This window comes from Cololabis saira, chromosome 1 (genome assembly GCF_033807715.1).
Source record: "Cololabis saira isolate AMF1-May2022 chromosome 1, fColSai1.1, whole genome shotgun sequence".
In the NCBI taxonomy this organism is placed as follows: domain Eukaryota; kingdom Metazoa; phylum Chordata; class Actinopteri; order Beloniformes; family Belonidae; genus Cololabis; species Cololabis saira.
Genome location: NC_084587.1, coordinates 29,490,046 through 29,517,443, shown reverse-complemented (window position 1 = coordinate 29,517,443; position 27,398 = coordinate 29,490,046). Strand labels below are relative to the sequence as shown.

The window sequence follows — 27,398 nt, the reverse complement described above, 5'->3', positions numbered from 1 at the left end:
GATCTTTTAACTCTTGTTTTTGAGAATTAACTCTTTGAAACCAGCTGCACTGATGTGCTGCTTTTAGAACCACAATGTTATATAAAACCTGCAAATGAAATCAAATGAATGGGATCATACGCAGGCGTAGCCATTGTTGCGGCTATGTCTTGACTTGTTAGACAGATCTAATCTCTGTCTTGACAAACGCAGGCTACTTTGGCGGTATCGTTTTGAGGAGGCTTGACGTATTTCCGCTTTACGTACATCCCAGTGGAGAGCGTGCACTGTGATAGGTCTCCTCCTTTGACAAAAACAGCTTGTGTCAAATAGGATTTTAGGGAAGAAGAAAAAAGAGCAGACCTGAAAGTAACGAGTACTTTTCAGCCTTCCTAGAAATGTACTCGAGTAAAAGTAAAAATATTTGTCTTGGAAATGTATTCAAGTAAGAGTAATAAGTACCAAAGAAATCTAATCAAGTAAAGTACAAATCCTCTGGATATGTACTTAAGTACAGTACTCAAGTAAATTTACTCAGTTACTGTCCACCACTGCCGAAGGCCAAGCTCAAACGGGGATACAACATAACCATGGCGGTCATTCTTGGAGGTCGTATCATTTTCCGCGAAACACGCTGGTGTCTGGCACGCTTGTGAAGTAGCCAAGCTGCGACTTTAGCCTCTAGCTTGTTTCTCCCTCCACCATGCAACCTCGGGCGCTTGCTGTTTTCCATAGCTAACTCTTTTAGTTTGTTTTATTTATTTTTTCCACTCTCACTCTTTTGCTGTCCACTCCAAATTTTCTGGCCGCTGCTTCTCCGCTATTTTGCTCTGCATATCGAACTACTTAACTTAAATTGAACATCATGTTTGTTATGAGAAGCCGTGATGCTGGCCATGGTGCTGAATGCCTGCCTCTCTCTTTGATACACAAGTTTAGGTAGGCTATATTTGCATACGGTAGAATGTGTTTTTCAGCAACTAGAAAAACAATGTTTGACCCGGCCTGCCCTTTATTTGGGATGTGCATTTTAATATTAAAAATATTTTGCTAGACCTGGCGGATAATTGGGACATGTGACAAATTGGGACTCGGCCATTATTTGAACGTTTTTTTGGTAGACTACAGCAACCAAAAGGCTGCAGTTTAGTAACATTTCGCAGCAAAAGATTGTCTTTTTTAACTTAAAATATTTCTTTTTTTGGAAGAAGAAATTTAGTAGATGCTGACCATGGCATACCTCATTTATTGTTTTGTTTTTACTAGATTTTGTTTCTTCTAGACTAATCTGTGTGGTATAAAAGGAAAAAGCCACACAGAATTTCATCAGACCTAACAGTTTACTTCAACCTCAGATTTTGAAGAGCTGTTTGCATTGACTTGTTTCTTTATGCCATAATTTTTGAATTCAGTGTTTTCAATTTGTTGGTAATTACTTTTTAATTCTAAGTCATTAAAAAAAGATGCTCTGATCAACAACATACAGTTCAAAGACAGGAGTGGCTTTATAAATATGTTGCACCACAAGCCACAACTACAGTCTCTCCCACATTCGTTTGTGTCTGTTATGTTCAGTGTGACTCAGACTCAGTTTCCACCCAACAATTCGTCTGGAGAAACCCAGTAAAAAGCACACACAACAAAAACGTAGTAATCCATACCACGAGTGATAGATCTGATATGGTGTTTACAGCACTTCCTACGTTGGGATATATCTATATCATCACGTCGTGAGCATTAATTATGACAAGATTTTCTTGCTTGCCGTCATTTTTCCCAGGAAAGCATGCTCTTGCGTTGCATTTTCCCTCTTAAACACAATTTATATGTTGCTCTCTCACAAAAAACACACTCCAACATCTCACCGCACATATAAAGATACCTTTTTTTAAAGAAAAAAAAGAAAAGCCAAATGGTATTATATTGTTTGCAAAGTTTTGGAACTAATATATTGTACTTTTTATGGCTGAACATAGTTTTATACAGCAGTAGTTTATTTTGATGTACATGCTGCCTTATTGCAGGTTGTGCACAATCTGCATTTTATTTTCATTTGTTACTGTTTCTGTTTAAAATGAGTTTATCTTATAAAATAAGTTAAGAATGCACCCAAAATAGATTTCCTGTTGTTTTAAAGAAATTTGTGAAGCTCAGTTACATCAACAATTTTAAGGATACAGCTGTGAAATCTTTGTATTTAGAAAAATGTCTTACATTTTTAAACATTTTTTTTCTGGTTTATTGCATATGTTTTTCAGCAAATTTATTGTAGTTAGTAAGGGCTTATTACGTACAGATTTTAACAATGTTTGGCTTGTAACAGTTGTATTGATGTATAGCAAATAAAAATGGTACTTTAGCATGTAAAAACTATGTTCTCCGGCAGGCTTGTGCCATAAACGGTTAAAATTTATGATGTCAACAAAATGATCTTAACGCCCTTAAAAGTGTCTCTGTGCCTCTATGTTTAGCCTGGGGATGATATCGTCCTGATGGCCGAAGCCTTGGAAAAGCTCTTTCTCCAAAAGATAACTGAGATGCCCCAAGAAGAAGTAGAGATTGCTGTGGTCACAAAGGGACGTCGCGGGGTCAGGCGGGAGTCGGGTACGTATTTTTATTTATTTCAGCAGAAAGAAATGTTTCCTCTTTATGATGATTACTGTTGTCGTGGGGCGGCTATAGCTCTGAACATAAAGAATCTCCCTTTCAACTGTAACCGTGCTTTATCAATCATGAAATAATCAAGTTCACTTGTAAAAGTGTTCAGGGGAGATAGGAAGATGCTGAACGCATGTTTGCAACCTATGAGTTTCTCCGTTCTCTGTTTGCTAGTTATGCTGGATTTACAAATTTGTTAGTATGCTTCTATTAAAGAAGGAGATATAAACCTCAATAGTCACTGAAATACCTTGAAACTGGCGCAAGTAATCACAAATAATGATTTACTTAACATTGACTAATGAGTCTTTTTTTGAATTGACAAATTAGGTGGCACTTTAAAATAAAGTGGACCACCGAGGGGGACTCCACTGTTGAAAGCAAATAATAAATAAACAGAGACTCTAATGTCTCAAAATGCATATTTTAAAGCCACAAAGCTTCTCCCAAAAGCCACAAAGCTTCTGGGAGAACAAAATTTTAGCCTTTTTGGCGAGTCATATCAATTCGATGTTGATAGATGCAAAAATTAACTCTACTAAAAATGTAGCCAATGTGCTGGTGCCTAAGTCTCACTGAACGTTACAGATATAACGTGATTGCAGTGGTTGTCTCAAAAGGTTGTTCAACAAAAATTAAGTGATGGTACCAACTCGTTTTTCAAGGCCAGTTTTGTTTTTTGTTGGTTTTTTTTTGCGCCTAGTGATTCTGTTAGACCACTATTCAAAAGCAGTGTCTGATGTTCATCAGTCAGATTGTTTAAATTATTATTTCTTATTATTTTTTGTCATTTTCAAGTTATTTCAGTGACCATTACGGAAGGCCATCAACAGATTTGTTCATGTCTGTATCTGCTATACGACGGTAATATACTTTTTGTCTTCATTATTGGTGTACTCCAAAAACTTTAGGGAGGAGCTGCCATTAGTAAATTCATGGCAGTTGAATTGTACCAGTCTAACCTGCTCAGGTTGTCTGCACAACTGGCTTTTCTATTTTACTGTTGTTGTTGCAGTTTCATAATTAGCCTAACAGGTGTAAAGTAGGTGTTGGAAAGAATGTAATCTCTTGTGTTCACTTGTGTTCCTTCATTCTTTCCAGGTCTAACAAAGTCAGATTCAGGCCAAGACTCTTCATCCCCTTCCACTACCCCAAATACAAGAGGCTTTTCATCTCCATCAACCACTCCACGAGCCTGTGGCACACCAGCTACACCCCTGTCCCACTCCCAGCCCCTCGCCACACCCTTATCCCAGCCCCTAGCTACACCCCTCTCTCAGCCCCTCGTCCAGCCCCTCGTCCATCCCCTCGTCCATCCCCTCGTCCATCCCCTCGTCCAGCCCTTATCCCAGCCCCTCACTCAGCCCCTGCCCCAACCCCTCGCTCAGCCTCTATCCCAGCCCCAGCCCCCACGCGTGCCTCCGACACCCACCAACCATGCTTCCCACCTGGGGCCCCCATACACCGTCTCAACTCCAGATGTCCTAGCCCAGGGTATGACAGCAGTTCCTCCTCCAGCCTTGACACATCCAGGCCTCCATCCTCCCCCCATGCTGCAGAGCTCCCCAGCTCTCATCAAGGTACGGGTAACTGCATTGCCATTCTGATAAAATGAAAGCAAATCTTTAATTTCGACCACTAAGTAGTTCATGTTTCAACAGCAAAGGAAGAGCCAGAAGAGGAAAGCTGATACCACTACACCCACAGCCAATGACCAGCTTAGTGAATCACCTCCCGTGTCTGATGTGACTCGTCCACGCCGAGATAGCATTCGCCCGCTAAAGCAACCCAAAAGAGACCCTTTACAGCCAGACTCCCAGCATCACCTAGCAGGAGGTTTGGAGACGGGAGGGACAGTGACACCCAAGCGCCAGGAGCAATTACGGTCCTGTGTGCGCGTTGTTAGAGAGATGCTGTCTAAGAAACATGCGGCTTATGCCTGGCCTTTTTACAAACCTGTTGACGCTAAAGCTCTTGGCCTACATGACTACCATGACATCATCAAGCACCCCATGGATCTAAGCAGCATCAAGGTAATATTATAGGAATATGTGGCCAGTATGTACAATTCTGTCTTTAAAGGGTGGAGGGCTTTAGGCAAGGTCTACCCGCATGTTGGTTTGGTTAACTTAAATCATGTCGGGAGTTCAAATAATTACGATTAAGTATCATACACTGCTTATGAAAAAAGTCACACTAATATTTTGTTGATATAATTATAGTTTGCATTCACCAGGGCATTGTCTTCATAGGGCCAAGCGATGTCATAAAATTGGGTTAATTTTTAAGATTTTGTATTGATGACTGTGTAAAATCTTCTCTAACGCATCCTAAAGATTCTTAGTGGAGATGAGGAAATTCAAGCCACGTTTACACATAGCCGGGTATTTACAAAAACGGATATTTCCCCATCTACGTTTTGGAAAATACCATCATTTACACGAACCCGCATAAATACGCTGTTAATAGGCGCTATGAGCAGCCAAACCTACAGGGGGCAGTGTAACAAGAAGCATAAAGTCATGCTAGCCAATCGGAATCCTGGAAAAAAACCTCAACAAATGACACGTGTAACTTCCAGTTTCTTCCAAGATGGAATGAGAGTCTTTTGTTTGGAGTGACAGAAAGGTGGAGTTACTTTTAAGTGTGACTTTAGAATATAAAACAGGTAAAATACAAGAAAATATTGACGGTGGCCAAACAAATTGTAAACACAGGTCGCACACATGACGCTGGATGACGTTTCTGTGGCATAATGTGACGTTCTGAAGCCTAAATGTCCGTTTCCCTCTGTTTACAAGCAAACGTGAAGACGGAGTTTTTGCAAATCTCCACTTTGGCCAGAGTTTTCAGAAATGATCGTTTTTGGTGACTTTGAGCTTCGTTTTCGTGTAAACGAACGGCCAAAACGCATGAAAACGCCACCGTTTTTGCTACATGTAAACAGGGCCTCAGATCACTGATCCATCATGAAAATGATGACTCATGCTCCCTGAAACACTCTGAATTCTGGGATTTCCATCAAGGAACAAAAATCTGTTCATTGGGGAATAAAACCCAACTAATTCATTCAAGTATATTTGTGTATTTGGCTGATTGTGTTTTTTAGACATAACATTACTGAAGCTAGACCTGACCATTGGCAAAACCTTCTTGTCTAATGCCCCGTGGGCTTGTTGTGGTAGGCATCAGTTATGATGGTTGTATCACTTCATCTGCTGCTCCTAGCCACACGAGCACCCATCACTCTGGACCAGGATATATGTAGTCCAGTCAGACCACAGCCTTTTTACATTTTTCCAATCTTTACGCTCGCCTGCAACAACATGGTTGTTCAAGGAAGCTCCCCATTGCACTAGTTGGGATTAAATAGCTTCCTTCAAACTGAAACATTGATCAGTGAGTGGGGGGGTTCCTATCTATTTGGTCAGTTGAATCTGGGTGGTGACTTTTTCATTTTCTTTTTTTCCTTCATTTTGGTCAAGCGTTGCATGCCACATTTCAGCAATACAGCATGAAGGGAGGAAAAGTGTTGAACTTCATATTGATCACTGTGGATCATGTGTTTGTTTCTTTCAGAGAAAGTTGGATAACAGACAGTACAGAGAGGCCCAAGAATTTGCAGCAGACGTACGGTTGATGTTTTCAAATTGTTACAAGTACAATCCTCCAGACCATGACGTGGTTAACATGGCCCGCAAATTACAGGTAAATCAACACAATTGACACATGGAAAAAGTTAGAATAGACGTATGTACTTAGTATGTCCAAAAGTGTGTGGACAACCTATAAGCTTCAATAGGACAACATGCCAAACTCCCAAACGTGTTGACATGTAGGGTTTTAGATTTAAAGTGGTCATAATATTTGATTGGGTTTCCAAATGATTTTGAGCCTTATATTGTGTATTTATAGCTTTTAATGATTCCATCGGCATGTTCACAGATGGATGCAGTACATACTGAATAGTTTGGTAACAACAACTTGACCACTGAACTGCGTACACACGATGTGATTGAACAACTCAATAATCCATCAGAAATGCTCACCAATATGTCACAAAACGATCTGCAACTGTGGACAGATAACTAGCGATCACATATCACAGGGGTGTCCAAAGTCGGTCCTCGAGGGCCGGTGTCCTGCATGTTTTAGATGTGTCCCTTCTTTTATCAAACCGTGATACAAGGAGCTTGGTCATCAACAGAACTATCCAGACTTTGATGACAAGGTGGTGACGACCGTTAATTAGAATCAGGTGTGTTGATGCAGGGAAACAACTAAAACATGCAGGACTGCGCCCCTCGAGGACCAACTTTGGACACCCCTGACATATCACATGTTAAAGTTGTTTGTTACAGTGTACTTCTTTCTGGCTCGACCTTGGCTGCAGTGTGCAGGTGTAGCTTTTTCTTTTAAGATTTCGTTTTTTGGGGTCATAAAAAAGGCTAATGTGGTTCCTCATATTAGAACTTTAACTGATTTGTAAAACTTTAAATGTTGATAATAAGTTTGCAATTTCCAGTTTTTTGAACAATGAACAAAACATTTACCGGTAAACTTTGGTCGCATCCTTTTTTTTTTTTACTAAAATGTATCTATTTATCTGCAGAACAGTGAGGGGAAAATGTTGATTGAATCCATTTAAAAATTAGTTGGAAGATAATTATGTGTTTTTTTTTTTTTTTTTTTTTTTTTTTTTTTCTGTCTTTAGTTTGTCGTTTTTGGATTGAAAGGACTGTCCAGGGTTTGTGCTCATGGTTGGTTATGCTGTTTTCTATTCAACAGGACGTGTTTGAGATGCGTTTCGCCAAAATGCCCGATGATCTGGAGGAACCCACCTCTGTTCCCACACCATCGTCAGCCCTCCTCTCTGCACCCTCAACTCGACAAGCCCCTCTTCCTCCTTGTGTTTCAGAAGAAGATAGCTCTAGTTCCTCTGAATCTGAGTCATCGGGAGGAGGCTCAGAGCATGAAAGGCAGCAACGATTGGCTGAGTTACAGGAACAGGTTAGATGATTGGAGAAGGGGTGGAGGGATGGGCGAATGAAATACAACAGATGGTTGGGCCATGCAGAACAGTTTTACCAAACATGGATGAATGCTGCAAATGCACAGGCTCAGTAAGGTTTTTCATCTTTTAAGACCACAACTGTGTGTGTCTTTGTGACTTATAGCTTAAGGCTGTCCACGAGCAGCTGGCGGCACTCTCCCAGCCGCAGGCCAGCAAGCCCAAGAAGAAAGAGAGGGACAAGAAGGAGAAAAAGAAAGAAAAACACAAGAAGAAGATGGGTGCAGAGGAACCTGTTGAAAGCGCTTCTCTGGCGATGCTTCAGACTTCTAAGAAAAACAAGAGCAGCAAGGATGCAGTCTTGGTAAAGAAAGAGAGAAAAAAGCCCAGGTGGGTTTGACACTGGCAACGAAAGCATCATTGTTGCTGCTTGAACTGGGGCTGATCTCGTTGTTTGTGTCTGACAGTAAGAAAGAAGGAATTAAAAATGGTCGCCCAGCTGCGCCCCCTCAGCCAGGCCCGATCCCTCTTGTCCCTTCAGCTTCTCTTGAAGCAGAGGACAACATTGGTATGTGTGCCGCAGAACAGATACGTTGCATTTTATTTGGTTTGGTGTACTAGGTGACGTTAAAATGGTCTTTAACCAGTCCTCTGCAATGCTTTCCTGTCCAGATGTATTTGGGAGTGTGTCCACCGACAGAGGCAAGCCAATGTCATACGAGGAGAAGCGGCAGCTGAGCCTGGACATAAACAAGTTGCCCGGTGACAAACTGGGCCGGGTTGTGCACATAATCCAAACGCGCGAGCCTTCACTGAAGAACTCCAACCCCGATGAGATCGAGATTGACTTTGAGACGCTGAAGCCCTCGACACTGAGAGAGCTGGAGAAATATGTCTCCAGCTGCCTCAAAAAGAAGAAAAAGCCATCAGGTAGGTTTGTTTTTTTTTTATTGTATGAAGATATGTTTCATAATTTGTAATAAAATCATTACATTTCAACTGTGGATCATCTAGAGGACTAATGAGTGTGTCAAGAGTTATTAAGAAAAACAGTTAATCCAGTTTTAAAGCTTCTCAAACAAAAAACTGCTCGTTGGTAGACACGGATAAAAAGAAACCAAAGTCAACAAGTTAACATTTGCTACACATCGCTAAAGGGTTAAGCCTAAAAAACTGCCAGCATGCCAAACACTCACACACAATAGATACGGGAATTTGAAAGAAGTCATCTTCACCTTGAAGTTTTGTTAAAATGCTGCAAACTTGCTTGTACTGGGACTTAACCCACTGTTGCGGGCAAAGTGAACACGTGAGGCGGCAGCTTTTTCAATAATGCACATTAGTGCACGACACTGATCACAATAATCTAAACTTAGCACAAAAAGTAAGTAAATTTGATAGTGTTTGAAAGCTTCTCTGCCAATGCCAAACAACTTTGATTCTTGTTTGGTGGATTGGATGATTGAAGTCAGAAGAAACAACACATACTGGCAAGTTAACAATGTATCCATTTAACAAATAGGAGCCACAGCGGCGTGTAGAAGAACCATACACAGCCACAGCAGCCTGGCACCTCCTCCTCATGCTGGTCACCAGCATCTGCTGCAAGTCAGCCATGGTTGTGTTGGTCACTCTGGCACAAACAAGCCCAAGCTGATCCCACAAGTGTTCAATGGGTTTGAGGTTAGGACTACTGGCAGGCCACTCCCAAATTGTGGAGGTATCTTTGATAAACCCCGCTCTGTGGGGGGTGAGCATCTTGGGGGATAGAGCTTGGTCCCAGACTGTGCAGATATGGGATTGCAACCGATTGCAGAATCTTACCTCAATATCTCTCTGCATTGAGATTGTCTCCAATGATGACAAGCCTAAGTTTTCCAGTGAGGGACAAGCTGCCCCACACCATCACACTGCCTCCACCAAATTATGTTACTCTATTGGTGCAGAAATCAGCATATTGTTCCATACTTTGACTCGCAAACAGGCCCAACGGTGAAGGGGCAGTCATGGCAGGATTCTGGCACCCCTACATATTACCCACATACTCAGATGTGCTGCTCATCCCACAAATGCATGTTCTTTACACTCACTCACTCATCTTCTTCCGCTTATCCGTTCCCGGGTCGCGGGGGCAGCAGCCTCAACAGAGATGCCCAGACTTCCTTCAGCCCAGACACTTCCTCCAGCTCTTCCGGGGGGAGTCCGAGATGTTCCCAGGCCAGCCGAGAGACATAGTCTCTCCAGCGTGTCCTGGGTCTTCCCCGGGGTCTCCTCCCGGTGGGACATGCCTGGAACACCTCCCTAGGGAGGAGGGACATGCCTGGAACACCTCCCTAGGGAGGCGTCCAGGAGGATCCGGTACAGATGCCCAAGCCACCTAAGCTGACTCCTCTCAATGTGGAGGAGCAGCGGCTCGACTCCGAGCTCCTCCCGGGTGACCGAACTCCTCACCCTATCTCTAAGGGAGCGTCCAGCCGCCCTGCGGAGGAAACTCATCTTGGCCGCTTGTATCCGCGATCTTATCCTTTCGGTCACTACCCAAAGTTCATGACCATAGGTGAGGGTAGGGGCGTAGATTGACCGGTAAATCGAGAGCTTCGCCTTTCGACTCAGCTCCCTCTTCACCACGACGGTCCGGTACATCGACCGCATAACTGCAGACGCTGCACCGATCCATCTGTCAATCTCCCGCTCCATCGTTCCCTCACTCGTGAACAAGACCCTGAGATACTTGAACTCCTCCACCTGAGGCAGGACTTCTCCACCCACCCGGAGAAGGCACGCCACCCTTTCCCGGTGGAGAATCATGGCCTCAACGCCTGTTTTTTGGAGGTGCTGATTCTCATCCTTGCCGCGTCGCACTCGGCCTCAAACCGCCCCAGCACATGCTGGAGGTCCCGGTCTGATGAAGCCAACAGGACAACGTCATCCGCAAAAAGCAGAGATGAAATCCTGAGGTTCCCAAACCGGATCCCCTCCGGCCCCTGGCTACGCCTAGAAATCCTGTCCATAAAAATTATGAACAGGACCGGTGACAAAGGGCAGCCCTGCCGGAGTCCAACATGCACCGGGAACAAGTCTGATCTACTGCCGGCAATGCGAACCAGACTCCTGCTTCGATCATACAGAGACCGGACAGCCCTTAATAGAGGGCCCCGGACTCCATACTCACTGACCCCCCACAGAATGACACGAGGGACACGGTCAAATGCCTTCTCCAGATCTACAAAGCACATGTTGACTGGTTGAGAAATTCCCATGAACCCTCAAGCACCCTGCGTAGGGTGTAGAGCTGGTCCAGTGTTCCACGACCGGGACGAAAACCGCATTGTTCCTCCTGAATCCGAGGTTCGACTATCGGCCGTATTCTCCTCTCCAGTACCCTGGCGTAGACTTGTTCTTTACAAATGTGGCAAAATAAAAGGAAGTCAACAGACTTTCCAACTGTATAAGAGTTATTGCCTAGTAGCATTGTTACAAAAATGAAATAATATTCCAAACACATTTCTTAACTTTCTGTACTAAACTTGATTTATTGTCTACAGTTATTAAGTAGTAGGCAATCAGGCCTACCATTGTGATCTTGACTTAATTTATTCACAGTTCTTACCACTAATTTAGTCTTGATTAGTAAATGATAGTTTGACTAAATATAAAGGCTGTCACCTCAACTAATAGCTTACAAGTCTCCATAATCTCAATATGCTCATTTTATCCTAAAATATGTCACTGAAAGGGATCATTTCCATCTCACTCAGACATGTTGAGGAGCATCATCCTGTAATTGTTGGTCACGGCCCGTCATTGATTGACTTGGTCTGTACGACAACTCTGAAGTGGAAATAATATGCCAAATTTTGGTTGTCCATGTTACATACCACCAACTACTAACTTTATTTCAATAATAAATATCGTGGCTTTTTCAGAATATTGTGGATGTGGTTTTTAATTTTTCTTATTCAATAGGAAATCTTTTTACGCACTTTGATTCATGAGAAACCATCAGTGATGAAACATAACTCATATTTTGTGTAATAACATATTTAACTGGTGCTTTTTTGATCTTGTTAAATGCAATATAATTCAATTCACTTCAGTTGAATAGATGGTTACCTGTAAAGCAAAGTTGACTGGAACTAAGATAAATGATCATGATTAGCTGTCCAAGCTCTTATTTTTAAATGTTGGATGGTGGATAGTCACAAACATGTCTGCTTGCCTGTTTAGACTGAACTAATGTTAACTTTCTATTAGTGAGGCACCGATTGTTCGGTAACCGAAATTGTTCGGCCGAAAATGGCAAAAAAACACTTTCGGTGTTCGGTGGAATAACTGGGAAAAAAAACGAACAATTAATAACGGCGTTGTAATATAAGGAAATAGACTGGCCGCTCCGTAACTGTTGCGCACTACATAAATCGTTGGCCAACCAAAAACTAACCACATAAGAATTTTACCTAACATTCACCAGCAGGTGGAACCAAAACAACATAAATCAATCTATTACAGGTGCGTTTAGATGACGAAATCAAACAGCGAAGAGCGTGGAGTTAAGTGGTGCGGTGCAAACATGTCAGCAATGTGGAAGTATTTTAGAGCGGCAAAGAATAATACAAGAATGGCTGTTTGCAATGAATGTTCTGCTCAAATATCTAGAGGGGGCACATCTGCAAAGTCTTTCAGCACTACAAGTTTGATTTATCATTTGAAATGATAAAAAACCCTGAGCGCTTTAATGCATTTTTATTGTTTTAAGGCCTATGTTACAATGTTCAGTCAGTTAAGCCTAACGTAAGCTCAAAGATGGCCAAAAAATGTATTTAGCTAATTTATTTATTTTAAGTTATTGTTCTTTGCTGGTATAATGTCTGCTGGAATATTTAAGAAATGCTGGGAAATTAAAAAATGTTCAGTTTTTTATGTTCAACAAATGTTTTCTACCTTGTAATTTTGTAAAATATTTTTTTCTTTTAAAAGCATGCCTAAATCAAATTTATTTGATTTATGCAATGGTGAAAAAATTGGCAAAATAAATGAAAAACTGCGAAGAACCATGTTCGGTATTGTTCGGTATTCGGCCAAGTGTTTATTATTATTTTCGGTTTCGGCCACAAATTTTCATTTCGGTGCATCACTACTTTCTATTAAGTTGTTGAATTTTGTGGCTTTTTAGCAGCGGAGAAGCCCCTGGAAATGACAAATGTGATAAAGATGAAGACAGGCACCTCATCTTCAGGCAGCAGTGACTCCTCTGATAGTGAAGACTCTGAAAATGGTACACACTCATCACTGCATAGCAGCATATTACGTTCCTCTAACCAGCAGATCCTTTAACGTGTGTTCACATTCCATAGACCACTCAGACTTGTTTTGTCTCTGTCCACAGGGCTGGTTCCCAAACAACAGAAGACAACCTCGACCAACAAGGACATGAAGAGATCACACCACCAGTCCCTCAGTAGTGACATGGGCCCCGGCACCTCCGCGCCTCAGACTCTGCCTCCACTGCCTCAGTCCAAACCCTCATTTGTACCCCCTCCTCCTGTACCCGTCCCTGTTCCTGCTCTGGACTCCTCCCAACTTATCACCTCAGGATTTGATCCTTTGCCTCACTTCATGAACCATCACTTGACGCAGGCACACACAGAGCCCAGTGCAACCATTACCCCTGCCGGTGCCGCTGCTGCCCCTGGTCTTCTCAACGCAAATGCACCCAACCAGATACCCACCGAGACGCACCCTTTTCTAAACCAACATCCCATCATACCTTCCCCAGGTATGTGAACTAGAGCAGAGCTCTGCTACCAAGTCCAGAGTTCAGGGCAGACTGTTATCGAGGAAGAGTTCATGGTTGTTGTACATGAAACTTTTAAACGTTTAAACCGTCTTTATTGATTTACAATTACCGTATTTTCTGGACTATAAGCCGCACCTGCGTACAAGCCGCATCCTCTATTTAAAAAAAAAAGATATGCAAGCCGCAGATATTTATGTTGTTAGATTAGATATTTACTACATGTACAGAACGATTTTGAACTGTAAATGATGTACATGTTTGTACCTAAATAGATCCTTTTAACACGGCAGCAACTTTGCTGATTAAAACGGGACAGAACCAAGAGAAAATAACCGGTATTTATTTATCTATTTATCTGTTTGAAATCTGCTTCTACTTCTATCTGCTAAAGAAGTAGTAGTGTATTCTTCTTTGCATTTATTTTGTCTTAGTTTTGATTCTAATTCCGGTTAGAGCGCCCCGAGCGGTGGAAGAAAAATCCACAGAATAGCTGCACCTTTGTATAAGCTGCATGGTTCAAAACCTATGAAAAAAGTAGCGGCTTATAGTCTAGAAAATACGGTACATGAATGAAATGATAGTAAAAACCTCTCTTACCGTATTAAAGGACGAGCAGGATAAATGCAATTGAAAATATTTTGTCACTTTTACCTGCCATATTTTGAATAGGCGTATGGCTATTTTAGTTTAATAGATGGAGAAACAAAAAAAGACCTTTTACTGTACTCAAAGTAAAAACTGTACATCTTGAATTAGTTATCTGTTTATTTGTTGTTTCTTTTTTTTTGTATTATATCATGTTTAACTCTCATCTGTTTGCAGCAGTCCACAATGCTCTTCCCCAGCAACCATCAAGACCCAGCAACCGCGCTGCACCACTTCAACGCAAACCCTCGCAGCCTCCCCCGTCCTCACTTCCCTCCATGCCTCCGTCTTCCTCACCGCAGCTTCAACCCACGCTTTCCCTCAACCTCCCGCAACCTGTGCCCCGCCCACGGGTCCCTTCGCCGCCGTCACACGGCATCCTAGGTACGCTCTCAGCACAGCCTCCCCAAGCCCTGCTGGAGGACGACGACGAGCCAACACCCACCAGTTCTGACACGCCTCCACTGAGTCAAGTCCACACGCTCCTGCAGTCGCTCCAGGCAAGACCCGCCACGCAGCTGCAGCCGCTGGATGCACCTGTGCAGGTCGCCGCCCAGCTGGTGTCGTCTATGCACACACAAGTTATGACGACAACCACGCCTGCCCTGGCGCAGAGACACAGCTCAGGATTCATGTCGCAGCCGTTCGCGCACACGAACTCATCGTCACAACAGCAGAAGGCGACGGTCTTACCGCAGAAGATACAACAGTTGCAGCAACATCAACAGCAGCCATCACCACGAAGCAAAACAGAGCCTTTCTCAACAGGTGAGATATCTGGAATTGTTTTTACTCTACTGGGCCTTGTATTATCCCTTGTATTGAAGAGTATGGAAACTTTTGAGGCCAGTTTTTAATGGTTCTGATTAGGGCTGGGGATAAATTAAAATGTCAAGAATCGATTCGATTCAGAATTGATTATCAAGATTTGATTCGATTCGATTCCGATATTGATTTGGGTTAGTGTTATTAAAACTGTTTTTTGAGCTGTTGCATGAATTATATGACTGTAGTTATGCAAAATATTACTACTAGTATTATATTGAGATTAACCAGCAAGTATTGGCAGCTAATGATGCTGTAAGGACCAATCAGCTCCCAGAATGCTGATAGAACTGCTTTCAGAAACATCATGTGGGTCAGAATTATCAAACAGATCCAGGGCAGCAAACAGAGACGGATGAAATCGGTTTTTATTTTTTCCATTTTCGGTCTATTTTGTTTTTTAATTTTTGAGCATTTGGTTTTTATCATTTTTTGCAAATGTAACCCCAAGACAGTTTGTGGAACAGCCTCCCGGCTGCTATATAAAGCAGCATATAAGCATATAAGTGCTATATAAATAAAGTTTGATTTGATTTGATATAAAGTAATGAAATATAGACAATCTATGCAATTATAACCTAACACTTTAATGTTTTCATACTTTTAAACATATTTAAAGGAGCTGTCTGTAAGAAATGTCCAAAACTGGTACTGCAGTCACTTTCAAAATATTGTTGAGCGGCGTGTACCCTCCCCCTCCTCCCCCCGACCAGAGGTTGCCAGGTAGGCAGCAGAATGCAGCAGGAACGTAGGCTGCCATGGCTGCGATAATTAGAGCCGAGCTGGCAACCCGGATGCCGAAACAATACTGACTTCGTGATTGGGAGATAGGTGGAGGGTGGAGCTTCAGAAACAATACTGACTTGGTGATTGGGAGATAGGTGGAGGGTGGAGCTTCAGGCCAAAACAAAAAATGACAACATCAACATCAGTTGAGGGCTGCAACTCCTCTTTTTAAACTGGAATATCCTGGCTTGAGTGCTGTTGTCAGTGACATAAGTATTTGAAATGAACATGATTTTTAAATGTCTGTTGACATATCGGGGTCATTTTATGATTCGTTTTATTATTGCTCTTACATACAGCTCCTTTAAAGGCAAAAACATGGCGCCAGCTATTCTCGTGTCCCCTTTTTTGGGGATAAACAAAAAAATAACCAAAAGTTGTAATGTAATGATGAAAAAAAAAAATACACAAATAAATAAAAGAACCCCCCCCCCCCCCAAAAAAAATCGATCTTTAGACATATGAATCGGTTTTTAGAAATGAATATGAGAATCGATTTAGAATTGGGAAATCGATTTTTTTCAACACAGGCCTAGTTCTGATTAGGGATGTCCCGATCCAATCACGTGATCGGAAATCGGGCCCAATCATATCGTTTCAAACTGGCTCGAAATCGGACGTTGCATCTGGATCAATGATCGGATATATATTTTATTCTCATTATTTTGATCAGCACATCAAACAGACTATAATAAACAACTGGTGTATCAACAAGCAACGGGTCCATGTCATTTTGGGCGACATGAAGAAAGCTATGGGTGAGGTGGGAGTGCGGAGAGTGGGCTGTGTCATGTAAAGTGAGTTTGATAAAGATGTTGGTTTGTGGTGATCTGTGCATGCACACAGCTCTGTTACAGCGGAGGCAAATAAATAAAAGTTAAGTTACAACTAGTGATGCACCAAAATGAACATTTCTGGCCGAAACCGAAAATAATAATAAACACTTGGCCGAATACCGAATAATACCAAACAATGGTTCTTCGCAGTTTTTCATTTATTTTGCCAATTTAAAAAAAAAAAAGAAAAAAAGAGAATTATCTTTCACAATCTCTAATAGGCTATGTTCTGCTCTTATATCTGTTAATGCTTGTAAGCCCCGTTGTTGGGCATGTGTAGGCTATGATAATGAGACGGGTATTTCTGCAGCCTGACGGGAGGCTCCAGGCTGCAGAGGGCCCGGTCCTGATAAGCCCCGCCCCCCGGCCCGGCTCTGATATGTTCTACTGGCGAGAGGGTTCTCCTCCTGGGGATGGGGACTCCTGACAGATAACCATCTAACTGTTGAGCGGTTGCGCTTGTCGTCTGCATCTCTAGTACGGGCCCTTTTCTCTGCGCTCTCTCTCCTGCGCTGTGCGTCCCGTGACCGTCTCCATCACCAAGCAGCTTCCCAAATCCAACTCAGCCTGGATCATTTCTCGTGTCCTCTGCTTTTTCCCCACATCCAAGTAATGATCTGACATGCTGACATGTTTGCTGCGTTTAACACCGCACGCCCCTCACTCCACGCTGTTCGCTGTTTGATTGCGTCATCACACGTCGTTATTAATTGTTCGGTTTTTTCCCCACTTATTCCACCGAACACCGAAAATGTTTTTTTTGCTATTTTCGGCTAAACAATTTCGGTTACCGAACATTCGGTGCATCACTAGTTACAACAGTGATTGAAAACCGAACAAAGCTGGCGTCTATCTTGTCTTTCTAAGCTGAGCGTTCAGAAAAACACCACAGGCTGTGTCGCACATTCTTGCCGACTTTGCGTGCATGAGGGCTTTCTTTCTCAACGCAGTGTGATGGACACCCTGCAGGAAGATTGTAGGACACTTCAAACACCAACATTTTATTCTTTAAGCCAGAAAAGGACAGTAAGAATAAGAGTACAGTCTAAAAAGCACATTACTGGCCTTACTTTACAACACTATTGCACTTTTATTTGCTTATTTTTTTACATGCCTGCTGGGTATTTTAAGTAGAGCTGCTGTTTTTATTTAATTAAAATGTATGTTTAAATTTGCACTATTATTACTTGATTGTTCAAGCTAACTCAAAGAGAACTGCACTGTTTAAAGGAGCTTGAGGCCGGATTGTGGCAAGATTTATGAAAAAAATCTGTATACATTTTAAGTTTTCTAGTAATAATGTCAGATGAAGCGTTCCAAACCCAAAAGAATGAGCCCTCTAGTGTATCTCTCCTTTGCCTTGAACAGGCTGTGTGCTGCAAAATGTGCTGCAATTCGGTCCCGAATTTCCCGCGCTGTCCTGCGGATGTGACGTCACATGACGCTGCATGTGCGTTCTCCCGTGCCGGCTTCACTGTTGGCTGCAGTACCCCCGACGGCCGTCGTGGAGAAGGGTGGCGCTAGAGAGTCTCATTTCTTAAAAGGAGCCTCAAGCTCCTTTAAGTGGAGAATGATAAAATAAGGTGAATGAAATAAAAATAGGGGACAACCTGGTTCTGTTTATTTTGCATTTGTTCATTTTTTTAATGTGTTACAAAAGTATTGGATCGGGACTCAGTATCGGCAGATACTCATAATCAAATGACTCTGAATCAGATCGGGGCCAAAAAAGCCTGATCAGGACATCCATAGTTCTGATAATATGAGACTCACACTTAAAGCATTATGTTAAATTTAATACATTCTTTCGATTACAATCTTCTATGAAATGACACTGTTTGGTATCGGACCTGCATTTGATCATGCTGTGAAGCGATGCAACTCAGGATGCTCACTGTAAATATTAAACTGATGTCATGTCTCTGTCTTTCTAGCGAGTCTGCATGGAAGCCCCTCTCCGCTGATGATGCACTCTCCTCAGATGCCTCAGTTCCATACAATGGGACAACAGTCGCCCTCACAGACCAAGAAGCTTGTAAGGAATTCAGCAATTTCACAGTTTTGGATGTGAAGTATTTATTATAAACCCTCTGGATGTTTGTCTGCTTTGGATTCTTTTTCTCCACCTTTAAAAATTGTCTACCTTGTAGGGCTGGGCGAAATGACCTCAAATCAATATCATGATAATCTGGGTAGTTTTACCTCGATAACGATGAATGCACAATAACCCCCCCTCCCTCCCCCCCATATTAGGGAGCAAGGTTTGCGAAAAATAATGTCATCACGGTGTGCCTTTTGTCGCTACTTTCATGAGGCGTAAACCCCATGCGCCGAATGTCGACCCGGCTTCTTCAGAAAGAACAGAATGGACTACAGAAAATGCACAGTTTTATTTATTCTGTAACAAAGGGAAACACTGTAGTGGCCATTGTCTCTTCACAATATTCATGCTATATTAAATAATTTGCCTTAGTGATGTATAATATTAATAATGATAGTTATTGAACAGCAGTGAGCTCATTCGGCTCTAAACAAACAAAAAGTGTGCGTGCGTGCGTGCGTGCGTGCGTGCGTGCGTGCGTGCGTGCGTGCGTGCGTGCGTGCGTGCGTGTTTTTAAGAGTAATGTGCGTTGTAACTTAGGTTACCTCCGCTATGCATTCATGGAACGCTTAAAGCTGAAACTCAGACCTTACTCCGCAACAAAAATATCTATTTTCTGATTGGCTGATAGGTTGGTAACTCCAGACAGCTGAGCTGAGAGCTCAGCGCAGCAGCGTATTCTACATTTGACTCACTTGTAAGATGGGCTGTTGGAATTACTGTGCGGTGAAGTTAATTTCTTAGCGTGAGAAATGCCGAGTCTGACGTGAGAGCGTGTGAAATTGATGAAATGCGCGAGTCTCACACTCAATGGGTGAAACTTGAGAGCCCTGTTATTTGTTATTCACTGTCAACTACTTCTTAGTTTGAACCATCAGCCATTTTCTTGGGTTTCCCTTTTCGTTCAGACTGGATGGGTGAAGTCACGTGATTACACACACAAACAAAATAGCCTGTCAGCACACACATCAAAACAGACAAAAAGATGTTTATTTTATTGATTTATTTTTTATCAAAACACCAAATTTACCGGCATGGGAAATTGACTTCAGTCATCGCAGTGAATGTCGGTAACGGTACATTTTCAGTTTATCACCCAGGCCTACTACCTTGCTTTGTGTGTTATAATGTTTGTCCAGCACAACCTCTCGTGTGTGAATTTACAGTTATTTTTCCTTTTGACAAACTGCATTACCACATTGGACCTAAAACCACACAAAAACAACAGTTACCGTAAAACACCAAATAAAGGCCTGGCGTTTATTTGCTTAAATCACTCAAATCAGTAGGCGTTTATATGAGACCTGCGTTTATTAATTGTGTGTCTATTCAACCCAAATTGGGTTATTATTGTGCGTCTTCGATCTAGCCAGCCAGCGCTAGCCGTGAACGGCTTCTCGTTGTCAGCTATGGTCTGATACAACTCTTTTCCCATTACTCGTATAATCTTCCGCAACTCACGTTGGTGCCTGGCACGCTTGTGAAGTATCCAAGCTAAGGGAAAAGAGAGAGGCACAAAAAAGGAGCGGGAAAGAGGTGAGCGAAGAGCTAGAGGCTCTGAGCACATCTTACACATCAGTGAGGTCCCTCTAGAAATTAGACAAATAGTCACACAGTTCTCAATTCTTTTAAGGTTATTTGTTTGTGTTTAGGTAGGCTATATTTGCACACGGTAATTTTTTTTTTTTTTTAGCCAGAAAAACAATGTTTGACCCGGCCTTTATTTGGGATGGGTGTTTAATTTAAAAAATATTTTGCTACACCCGGCGGATAATTGGGCCCTGGAGCGAATTGGGACTCGGCCATTATTTGAAGTTTTACAGTATAAACACTTTCATATCTTTTATATCAAATGCAATGCCTTACACGTTTTATTTTTATTTTTTTAATGTTTATTGAAAAAAAAAAAAAAATAGGTGTCAAAATACGATGCTACACAAATCACTCGTGCCGCTCCACAAACGGTTCGTGACCACGAGCAGACAGGGGTTCATCAGTCCTGACACCTCCAGGTACGTCTCGTCACCTGGAGGCAGCGTTTCAAAACTCACTATCAATATTTCTTTCAGGCACACAACTTATTAACTCTTACTCACCTTACCTTGCCATATAATTTTTGATTGGTGGTTGTGGTGCATTTCTCCACCAATAGGAAAGGGAGTGTCATGTTTGATCTTTTTTTTTTGTTTTGTTTGACCTTCATCTTTAAGCTCGAGTATGGCTGTTTTTTTATTTTTTCTTCCTGCACCAAGTGTGCACCAAACATGACAATAAAATAGAAAATAGCATGCTGTATATTAGGGGTGCAATGATTAGTCAACGTTCTCTATGGAGGACCAAAACTGACTTCATTAAAAATAAAAGCAGAAATATCTATACTTTATTTTTCCTTTTCCTTATACGTGCATTCCTTGTTTTTAAATTCCCTCGTCTCCTCTTTTTACTTTACCTTATGCGTTTCTGCCTCCATTATACAAATGAGGAGGGCTGCCCTTCTTGGTCCAGCTCCTTTACTATTGGTCAGTAAACAGGAAGACGCAGCATCGGGCCAAAATCAAGACTAAAAAAAAAATTAAATGTATTTTTAACTGAAGTGTCTATCTCCCTTGTCTTTTATTTATAATTAGCACGTCATTTTAACAACCTCTGACTAGTCGACTATCAGAATATCTGCAAATAACGGAGGTCTGGTTTTACTTGGCTCATCAACACGGTTTGAAAGCTGGTTTATAGTTTGAAGTCTGGGATTTGAAATGAAGCTTCGTTGCTACTTCATCATAAATTGGTTAAGTAATTTGAAAGCCTCAGTACGTATGCCGTCTCCAGAGGGTAAAATTGTATGAAATTTACATTACATTTTTGATCACGTAAATGTTTCTTTCTTATGGTTGTCTTTCTCTCTGTAGGAGGAGAGGTCCAACCTCATGGGAGTCAAAGAGGGGAAGCCTTCACACTCGCCCATTCTGCCCCCCTCACCCTTCAGCCCTGCGGGCCGCCAAGACACACACAAACAAGACGGCAAACACAGTGAGCACAAGAGTCACGCAAGAGCACAACATCTAGCATGTCTCCTTTTTACATGATCCGACGCGGTGTGGCGTGTCGAGCTGCCCCATGAATTACTCTCCTCCGGGGGTACAATTAACTGTGGGTCAGGTCTAATGTAAACAGGACTAACGTGGGGTGGCGGATCGTGGGAGGGGTTTGTTGATCATGTAACCTGAGTACAGCCCACGAGGGGAGGGTTTTTTTTTGTAAATAAAATAACCAAACACTTGATGAGAGTAACAAGCAGCTGCAGGAGGTCTCAGGTAGGGCCTATATTAGCAAGATGAGTATCTGGGGAGACGAGGAAATCTGCAAGCAAGTCAGTCTAATTCGAGGACGCCATAAACCAGCGAACGTCCGAAACCACAAAGGATGGTCCTTTGTTTGAACAACTGGACACAAAAATGACGAACTGGGACTTTACAAAAAGCATAACCTGGCCAAAGAAATGCTCATCCTGATGTTCATCCATCCTTGTTTTGAAAACTACACCTGTCTGACGGCGTATGAACCTGTGTGGGGACACGCCCACACAGGTGACGTCATGTTACACAGATGACGCCTCCAGACTCGCCTTCTCTCCCCTCAGCTCACCTTCAGGCCAGAGGGGGCACACGCTTTGTGTTTACATTACTAACGCGCGCGATAATGGTGGGATCTGATATAGAAAGGCCTAGAGTCTGCTTGATTGATTGATTTAATTTATTTTTTTGTTTGTTTTTTTGTTACTGACTGAGGAAACACCTGAATGAGGAAGAAGTAAACGAGTGTAGTGTCATCGGCAGGTAGCGGTGTAGGGGACATGCCTCATGGCTAAAACGAACAAAAGTGGGCTACTTTTATACAAAATTTGGAGGAAGAGTACACAAACTAAGTGGTCATGGCTTCATACAAAAGGAAAAAAGGAGAGATCTTACGCAGTTTATCTTTTTGTTTTTCAGATAATGCAGTTATTTCTTTCGTAGCACTGATTACCGTATTTTCTGGACTATAAGCCGCACCTGTATATAAGCCGCACCCGCTCTATTTAAAAAAAAAAGATATGCAAGCCGCAGATATTTCTGTTGTTAGATTAGATATTTACTACATGTACAGAAGGATTTTGAACTGTAAATGATGTACATGTTTGTACCTAAATAGATCCTTTCCTAACAGTGTCTTTTAACACGGCAGCAACTTTGCTGATTAAAACGGGACAGAACCAAGAGAAAATAACCGGTATTTATTTATCTATTTATCTGTTTGAAATCTGCTTTTACCTACTTCTATCTGCTAAAGAAGAAGTAGCGTATTCTTCTTTGCATTTATTTTGTCTTAGTTTTGATTGTAATACCGGTTAGAGCGCCCCGAGCGGTGGAAGAAAAATCCACAGAATAGCCGCACCTTTGTATAAGCCGCATGGTTCAAAACCTATCAAAAAAGTAGCGGCTTATAGTCCAGAAAATACGGTAGATGTTATTTATTTTAATTTTCCCTTTCCTTAATTGAATTGTTTTTTGTTGTTTTATACGTTGCAAATGCTCCGAGTCTCCCTCACAGAGCAGTTCTAGTGGAACCAGCAAGGTATTAGAAAATGTCTAAAACATTAAAAAAGTGTATTCTCTCTCTCTTAACTGGAAACTAAAAGGTGAATGTGTTTAAATATAAAATAAAAAAAACATAGTCTTAGGCATGTCATTTTAGTTTTTTTGTGATACAGAAAACTTTCATGTGCCCTTCAAAATGAATTTCAGCCACTTTAAAGGAACATTATCAGAGTAATGTTCACACAGATGCAGCAGCCCTGAACTTATATTTCAGACGAGTCAGGAGGAGCTGTGGCTTAACCGTGACATCTCCATTCATGAGGGAAAATGGCTTGTGAAGCTTTGCTACAATCGATCTTCATTTGTGTCTCCCTCAGGGTCGGATATGAAGCCACTGGATGGTTCCCACCCAATTTCCCGCCTGCCAGACTCCCCTGCCCCACCATCTTCCCAACAGGACATCAAAATTAAGCAAGAACCCAAAACTCCCATTGCACCCAAAAAGACACAGGTGTGTATAAAACAAAAATATATGGACAACATAAAGTCACCTTTCTGCCCGATTTATCTGTTGTTCATTTCACCATTTATTTCCATTTGTATCTTGTCTCTAACATGTAAAGTTAAAGAACATGGGTTCTTGGGCCAGCCTGGCTCAGAGGTCCCAGTCCACACCGGCCTCGGCGGTGCGTTCATCCAGCGACAGCTTTGAACAGTTCAGACGAGCTGCCAGGGAGAAGGAGGAGAGGGAAAGGCAGCTGAAAGCACAGGCAGAGCAGGCCAGGAGAGAGCAAGAAAAACTACGGTAGGTGGGACGCCTCTGGACAATTACAGCGTCACTTGGGATTATCTCAAACATGCCATCAATCTTTTTATGCCGTTTTACTCTACTATTGTATGTTGGCAGAAATGCCCAAGAAATTCTTCGTATTTGTAAAATATAAAACAAAAGGTAATGATAATTACAATGGCAGTACAGGCTCATTTAGTGTTACGATCATTAATGTTATAATCAATCAATCAAATTTTATTTGTATAGCACCTTTCATCCAGGTACATGAAATACAAAGTGCTTAACATTTTGAATGAAAAATAAGCATAGTAAAAACAAAAATAAAAACTGGGAGACCAATGCACACTGACATACAATATAGGTAATTAAAATTAAACAATGATAAAAAAATAATCAGTCCGCAATAATAAAATATAATAATAATAAAAACATTACAAGAAATAGATAAATAATATAAATAAAACAAATATCTCTAAAAAATGTTAAACAGAATAAAACTATAAAATTTGATGCTACATCAAAGCCAGACCAAAGAGATACGTTTTTACGTCTACATTTAAAAATGTCCATAATAAACATATTCCTTCTGTCAACCCATAACACCTGTTTTCTGTGCTTCTACACTGTTCCCTTTTACCAAGTCCTATTCTCTACATTGTACATGAAAATACATAGTATCATATTACATTTAGAAATTAAATATTTGAACTGTACTTTAATTATGAGAGAATTTCCTCTCATTCTCTTACCCTCTGCTGATAATTTGAAATTGGTCATTCCCTATCAATAATTGTTTTTTTTTGTGATTATTAATTTAATGTATGTTTTTTTTTTTTCCAACAGTCAGGCTCATTTGGTTTTTAATCATTTTAATGTTTCAGTCAGTGCTCAAACATAATGGGAAACTGACTAAACCAACAGCCTTGTCATCGTTTTTCTATTTCTGTTGTAGCCGTGACGACGAGGACACGATGGAGCACACTCGTCGAGCACAAGAAGACAGCCGTCGTCGTCAGGAGCAACAGTCACCGCTGGCTCCAACACCTCCAGCCTCAACTCCACCCACTCACTCTCCACAAGCTCCGCCCACACAAACACAAGCCCCGCCTCCACCTACCGCCGCTGCACAGAACTCTCTGGACCAGCAGAGGGAGATGGCCCGCCGCCGGGAGCAGGAGAGGCGCAGGAGAGAAGCAGTAAGAACCTTTTTCCCTTTCTGTTTTTTCTAGTTCTACTCCACGGGTCTGCATGTAACACTTCATACTTTTGTTTTTCCTCTTTTCTGCAGATGGCAGACACCATAGACATAAATTTCCAGAGTGATCTGATGGCAATTTTTGAAGAGGATCTGTTCTGAGAGAAAATGATGCTGGCATGAGATAAGGACCTATAGTCACAAATAAGCAAACTGACAAAAAGATGAATAATAATGCTCTGATACACATGGTCGCTGCTACACATACCCACATTAAACAGATCTAATTGTAGCTGTCCCTTTCTCTCAGATGTTCAAACATCTGATTTGTGTCGTATGAATTAAGGGAGATTGAGATTTCCTCTAGAAAAGATATGTTTCTGGCTTGATGGGACGGTTGTTAGTTAAGACGGCAGGAATAACAGACACACTGTTGGCTCCATCAAGAAAACACTGAGAAGGAAAGCACAGAACTGAGGTAAAAAAAAAACTAAGGTGAAGAGCGAGACTTTATTAAAGAAGTTTGGGTGAAAATTAAATATTTTCTGTGATATGTGATGGGAGAAAAGTTTTTAAAAGGACTGGTAAACGAATAAACAGATCACTTTGCTCTTTTTTTTGTTTCCTCTCTTCAGATCACAGTCTCTGTATGAATATAATTTAATTTGAATTCTAACTGGGAGGGTTTGGCTGAGGTTGCCAGGTTTGACAGTTTCAGCTATCACCCGAGTTGAATTGGTTTCTCAGGGCACAGTGGGAGTGAAACAACCTAGCCGCTTAAATGTGTTTCTAAGCCTCAAAGCCCTCCTTCCCCATTTCACTTCCTTCTACTTCTCTGCAGTCTCAAACAAAGGAGCTGGAGGCATCAGCCATATTAAACGTTCAAGGGCAATCAGGAAGGATTGATTGCATTTGAAACATTTTGGAGTGTGTCCCTTTGCCTAAGTGCTCTGGCCTGTAAACTGATGATCACACCCCACAGATTATACATATATATAAATATATAAATAGAAACATGAATAAATATATATTATATATGATGAAATGTCAGCGAAAAAGAATATGTGAGAGCTTTTGATTGTGGATGGCAAAGCTCGTGTCTGTGTTCATCTCTGAGCTCTGGTTTTGACTTTGTAGAAATTACTGTAAAGAAGAAAAAAGATCTTTTTTATGATTCTATTGAGAGGATTGTTTTATTTGTCTTATTCTCTATCTATCACACTTCTTCTGTTTGTTTTTTTCCCCCCCTCAACTTTATGCCAAAACCAATCTTATTGAGTGCTGAAAGTTCTTTCACATTTTTTTACATGTAAAATGTATCTTCTTTTCACTTTATATTAAAGGCTATGTTTTTATTGCTATTTAATTTTCCTTTATCCCCTTTTAAATCTGAAGTTATGCAACAGTTTGCTCTCTAATGGTTGGAAAAGCAGTTTCAAAATAATTTTGTGACTACTAGGTCCCATCATTCTGTAGTTGTGCAGTAAATCTGCACTTGTGTTTAATCATCATCATCATCATCTTACTTTTATCACTTCTTTTCATCATGTATACGTTTTTAGTCTCTCCTAACGATATAGTGTACAATCATCTCCACAGCTTCAGCAGTTTGTATGATATGCTCTTGTTTTTGATTCTGTTGTTTAGTTTTTATTTTTTTGAAATGTGTTCATTGTCCACGGTAAAAGTTTTGGATTTTGTGTGCCATTGTGTTTTTCTGGAAGTGGGGAGTTTCCCAGTTCCTGTAGATTTGGCCCAGAGATCCAAGAGTGTTTTCAGTTCCATAATCACTTCTTTTTTTTATGTTTCTTTCATTTCTTTTCCCTTTTCTTAATTCCCATTTGACTTCCTTTCCTTTATCCTTTGCTATACTCTTGATTTATTTTACCCAGAACAATGTGTTGGTATGTTGGTGAGTGAGGCATTGAGGTCAATAGGTTCATCTTCAGATAATGGAGTACAGCATCTTTTTTTAAAAAAAAGTATTAAAATGATATTTAAAAAAAACAAAAGTGGTTGGTATTGATGCTCTTTTTTCCTTTCTCTGAATGTAGTTGATGTGACTGGAAGTGTTGGGTCTTATCAGCCTAAATGAACCTATTTTGACTAAATCAGCCACTCAGGCGGCACAGCAGCAAATGGATTCCTTCAGGTTTCGTTTGAGGTTTCAAATAATTTATAGGAGAAATAATTGCTGG

At 41.3% G+C, this 27,398-nt stretch overlaps 1 protein-coding gene across 5 annotated transcripts in view; it reads left to right on the top strand.

Moving 5' to 3' along the window:
• Positions 1–27,198, top strand: part of LOC133442378 (bromodomain-containing protein 4-like) — a 39,692-nt gene extending 12,494 nt beyond the window's left edge. For 3 of the 5 annotated variants that reach the window (XM_061720391.1, XM_061720360.1, XM_061720368.1), the window contains 18 exons: positions 2,451–2,583; positions 3,436–3,501; positions 3,739–4,217; positions 4,299–4,670; positions 6,217–6,345; positions 7,426–7,647; positions 7,815–8,038; positions 8,116–8,216; positions 8,321–8,578; positions 12,822–12,923; positions 13,035–13,424; positions 14,268–14,858; positions 18,472–18,572; positions 21,545–21,665; positions 23,590–23,723; positions 23,836–24,017; positions 24,958–25,201; positions 25,294–27,197. In XM_061720391.1, the coding sequence (XP_061576375.1) occupies positions 2,451–2,583; positions 3,436–3,501; positions 3,739–4,217; positions 4,299–4,670; positions 6,217–6,345; positions 7,426–7,647; positions 7,815–8,038; positions 8,116–8,216; positions 8,321–8,578; positions 12,822–12,923; positions 13,035–13,424; positions 14,268–14,858; positions 18,472–18,572; positions 21,545–21,665; positions 23,590–23,723; positions 23,836–24,017; positions 24,958–25,201; positions 25,294–25,362 (3,918 nt within the window). In that variant the 3' untranslated portion in view covers positions 25,363–27,197. Of the gene's footprint in view, positions 1–2,450; positions 2,584–3,435; positions 3,502–3,738; positions 4,218–4,298; positions 4,671–6,216; positions 6,346–7,425; positions 7,648–7,814; positions 8,039–8,115; positions 8,217–8,320; positions 8,579–12,821; positions 12,924–13,034; positions 13,425–14,267; positions 14,859–18,471; positions 18,573–21,544; positions 21,666–23,589; positions 23,724–23,835; positions 24,018–24,957; positions 25,202–25,293 lie in introns of all 5 variants that reach the window. The other 2 variants (XM_061720374.1, XM_061720383.1) reach the window with 2 other exon arrangements.
• The last annotated feature ends 200 nt before the right edge of the window (positions 27,199–27,398 follow it).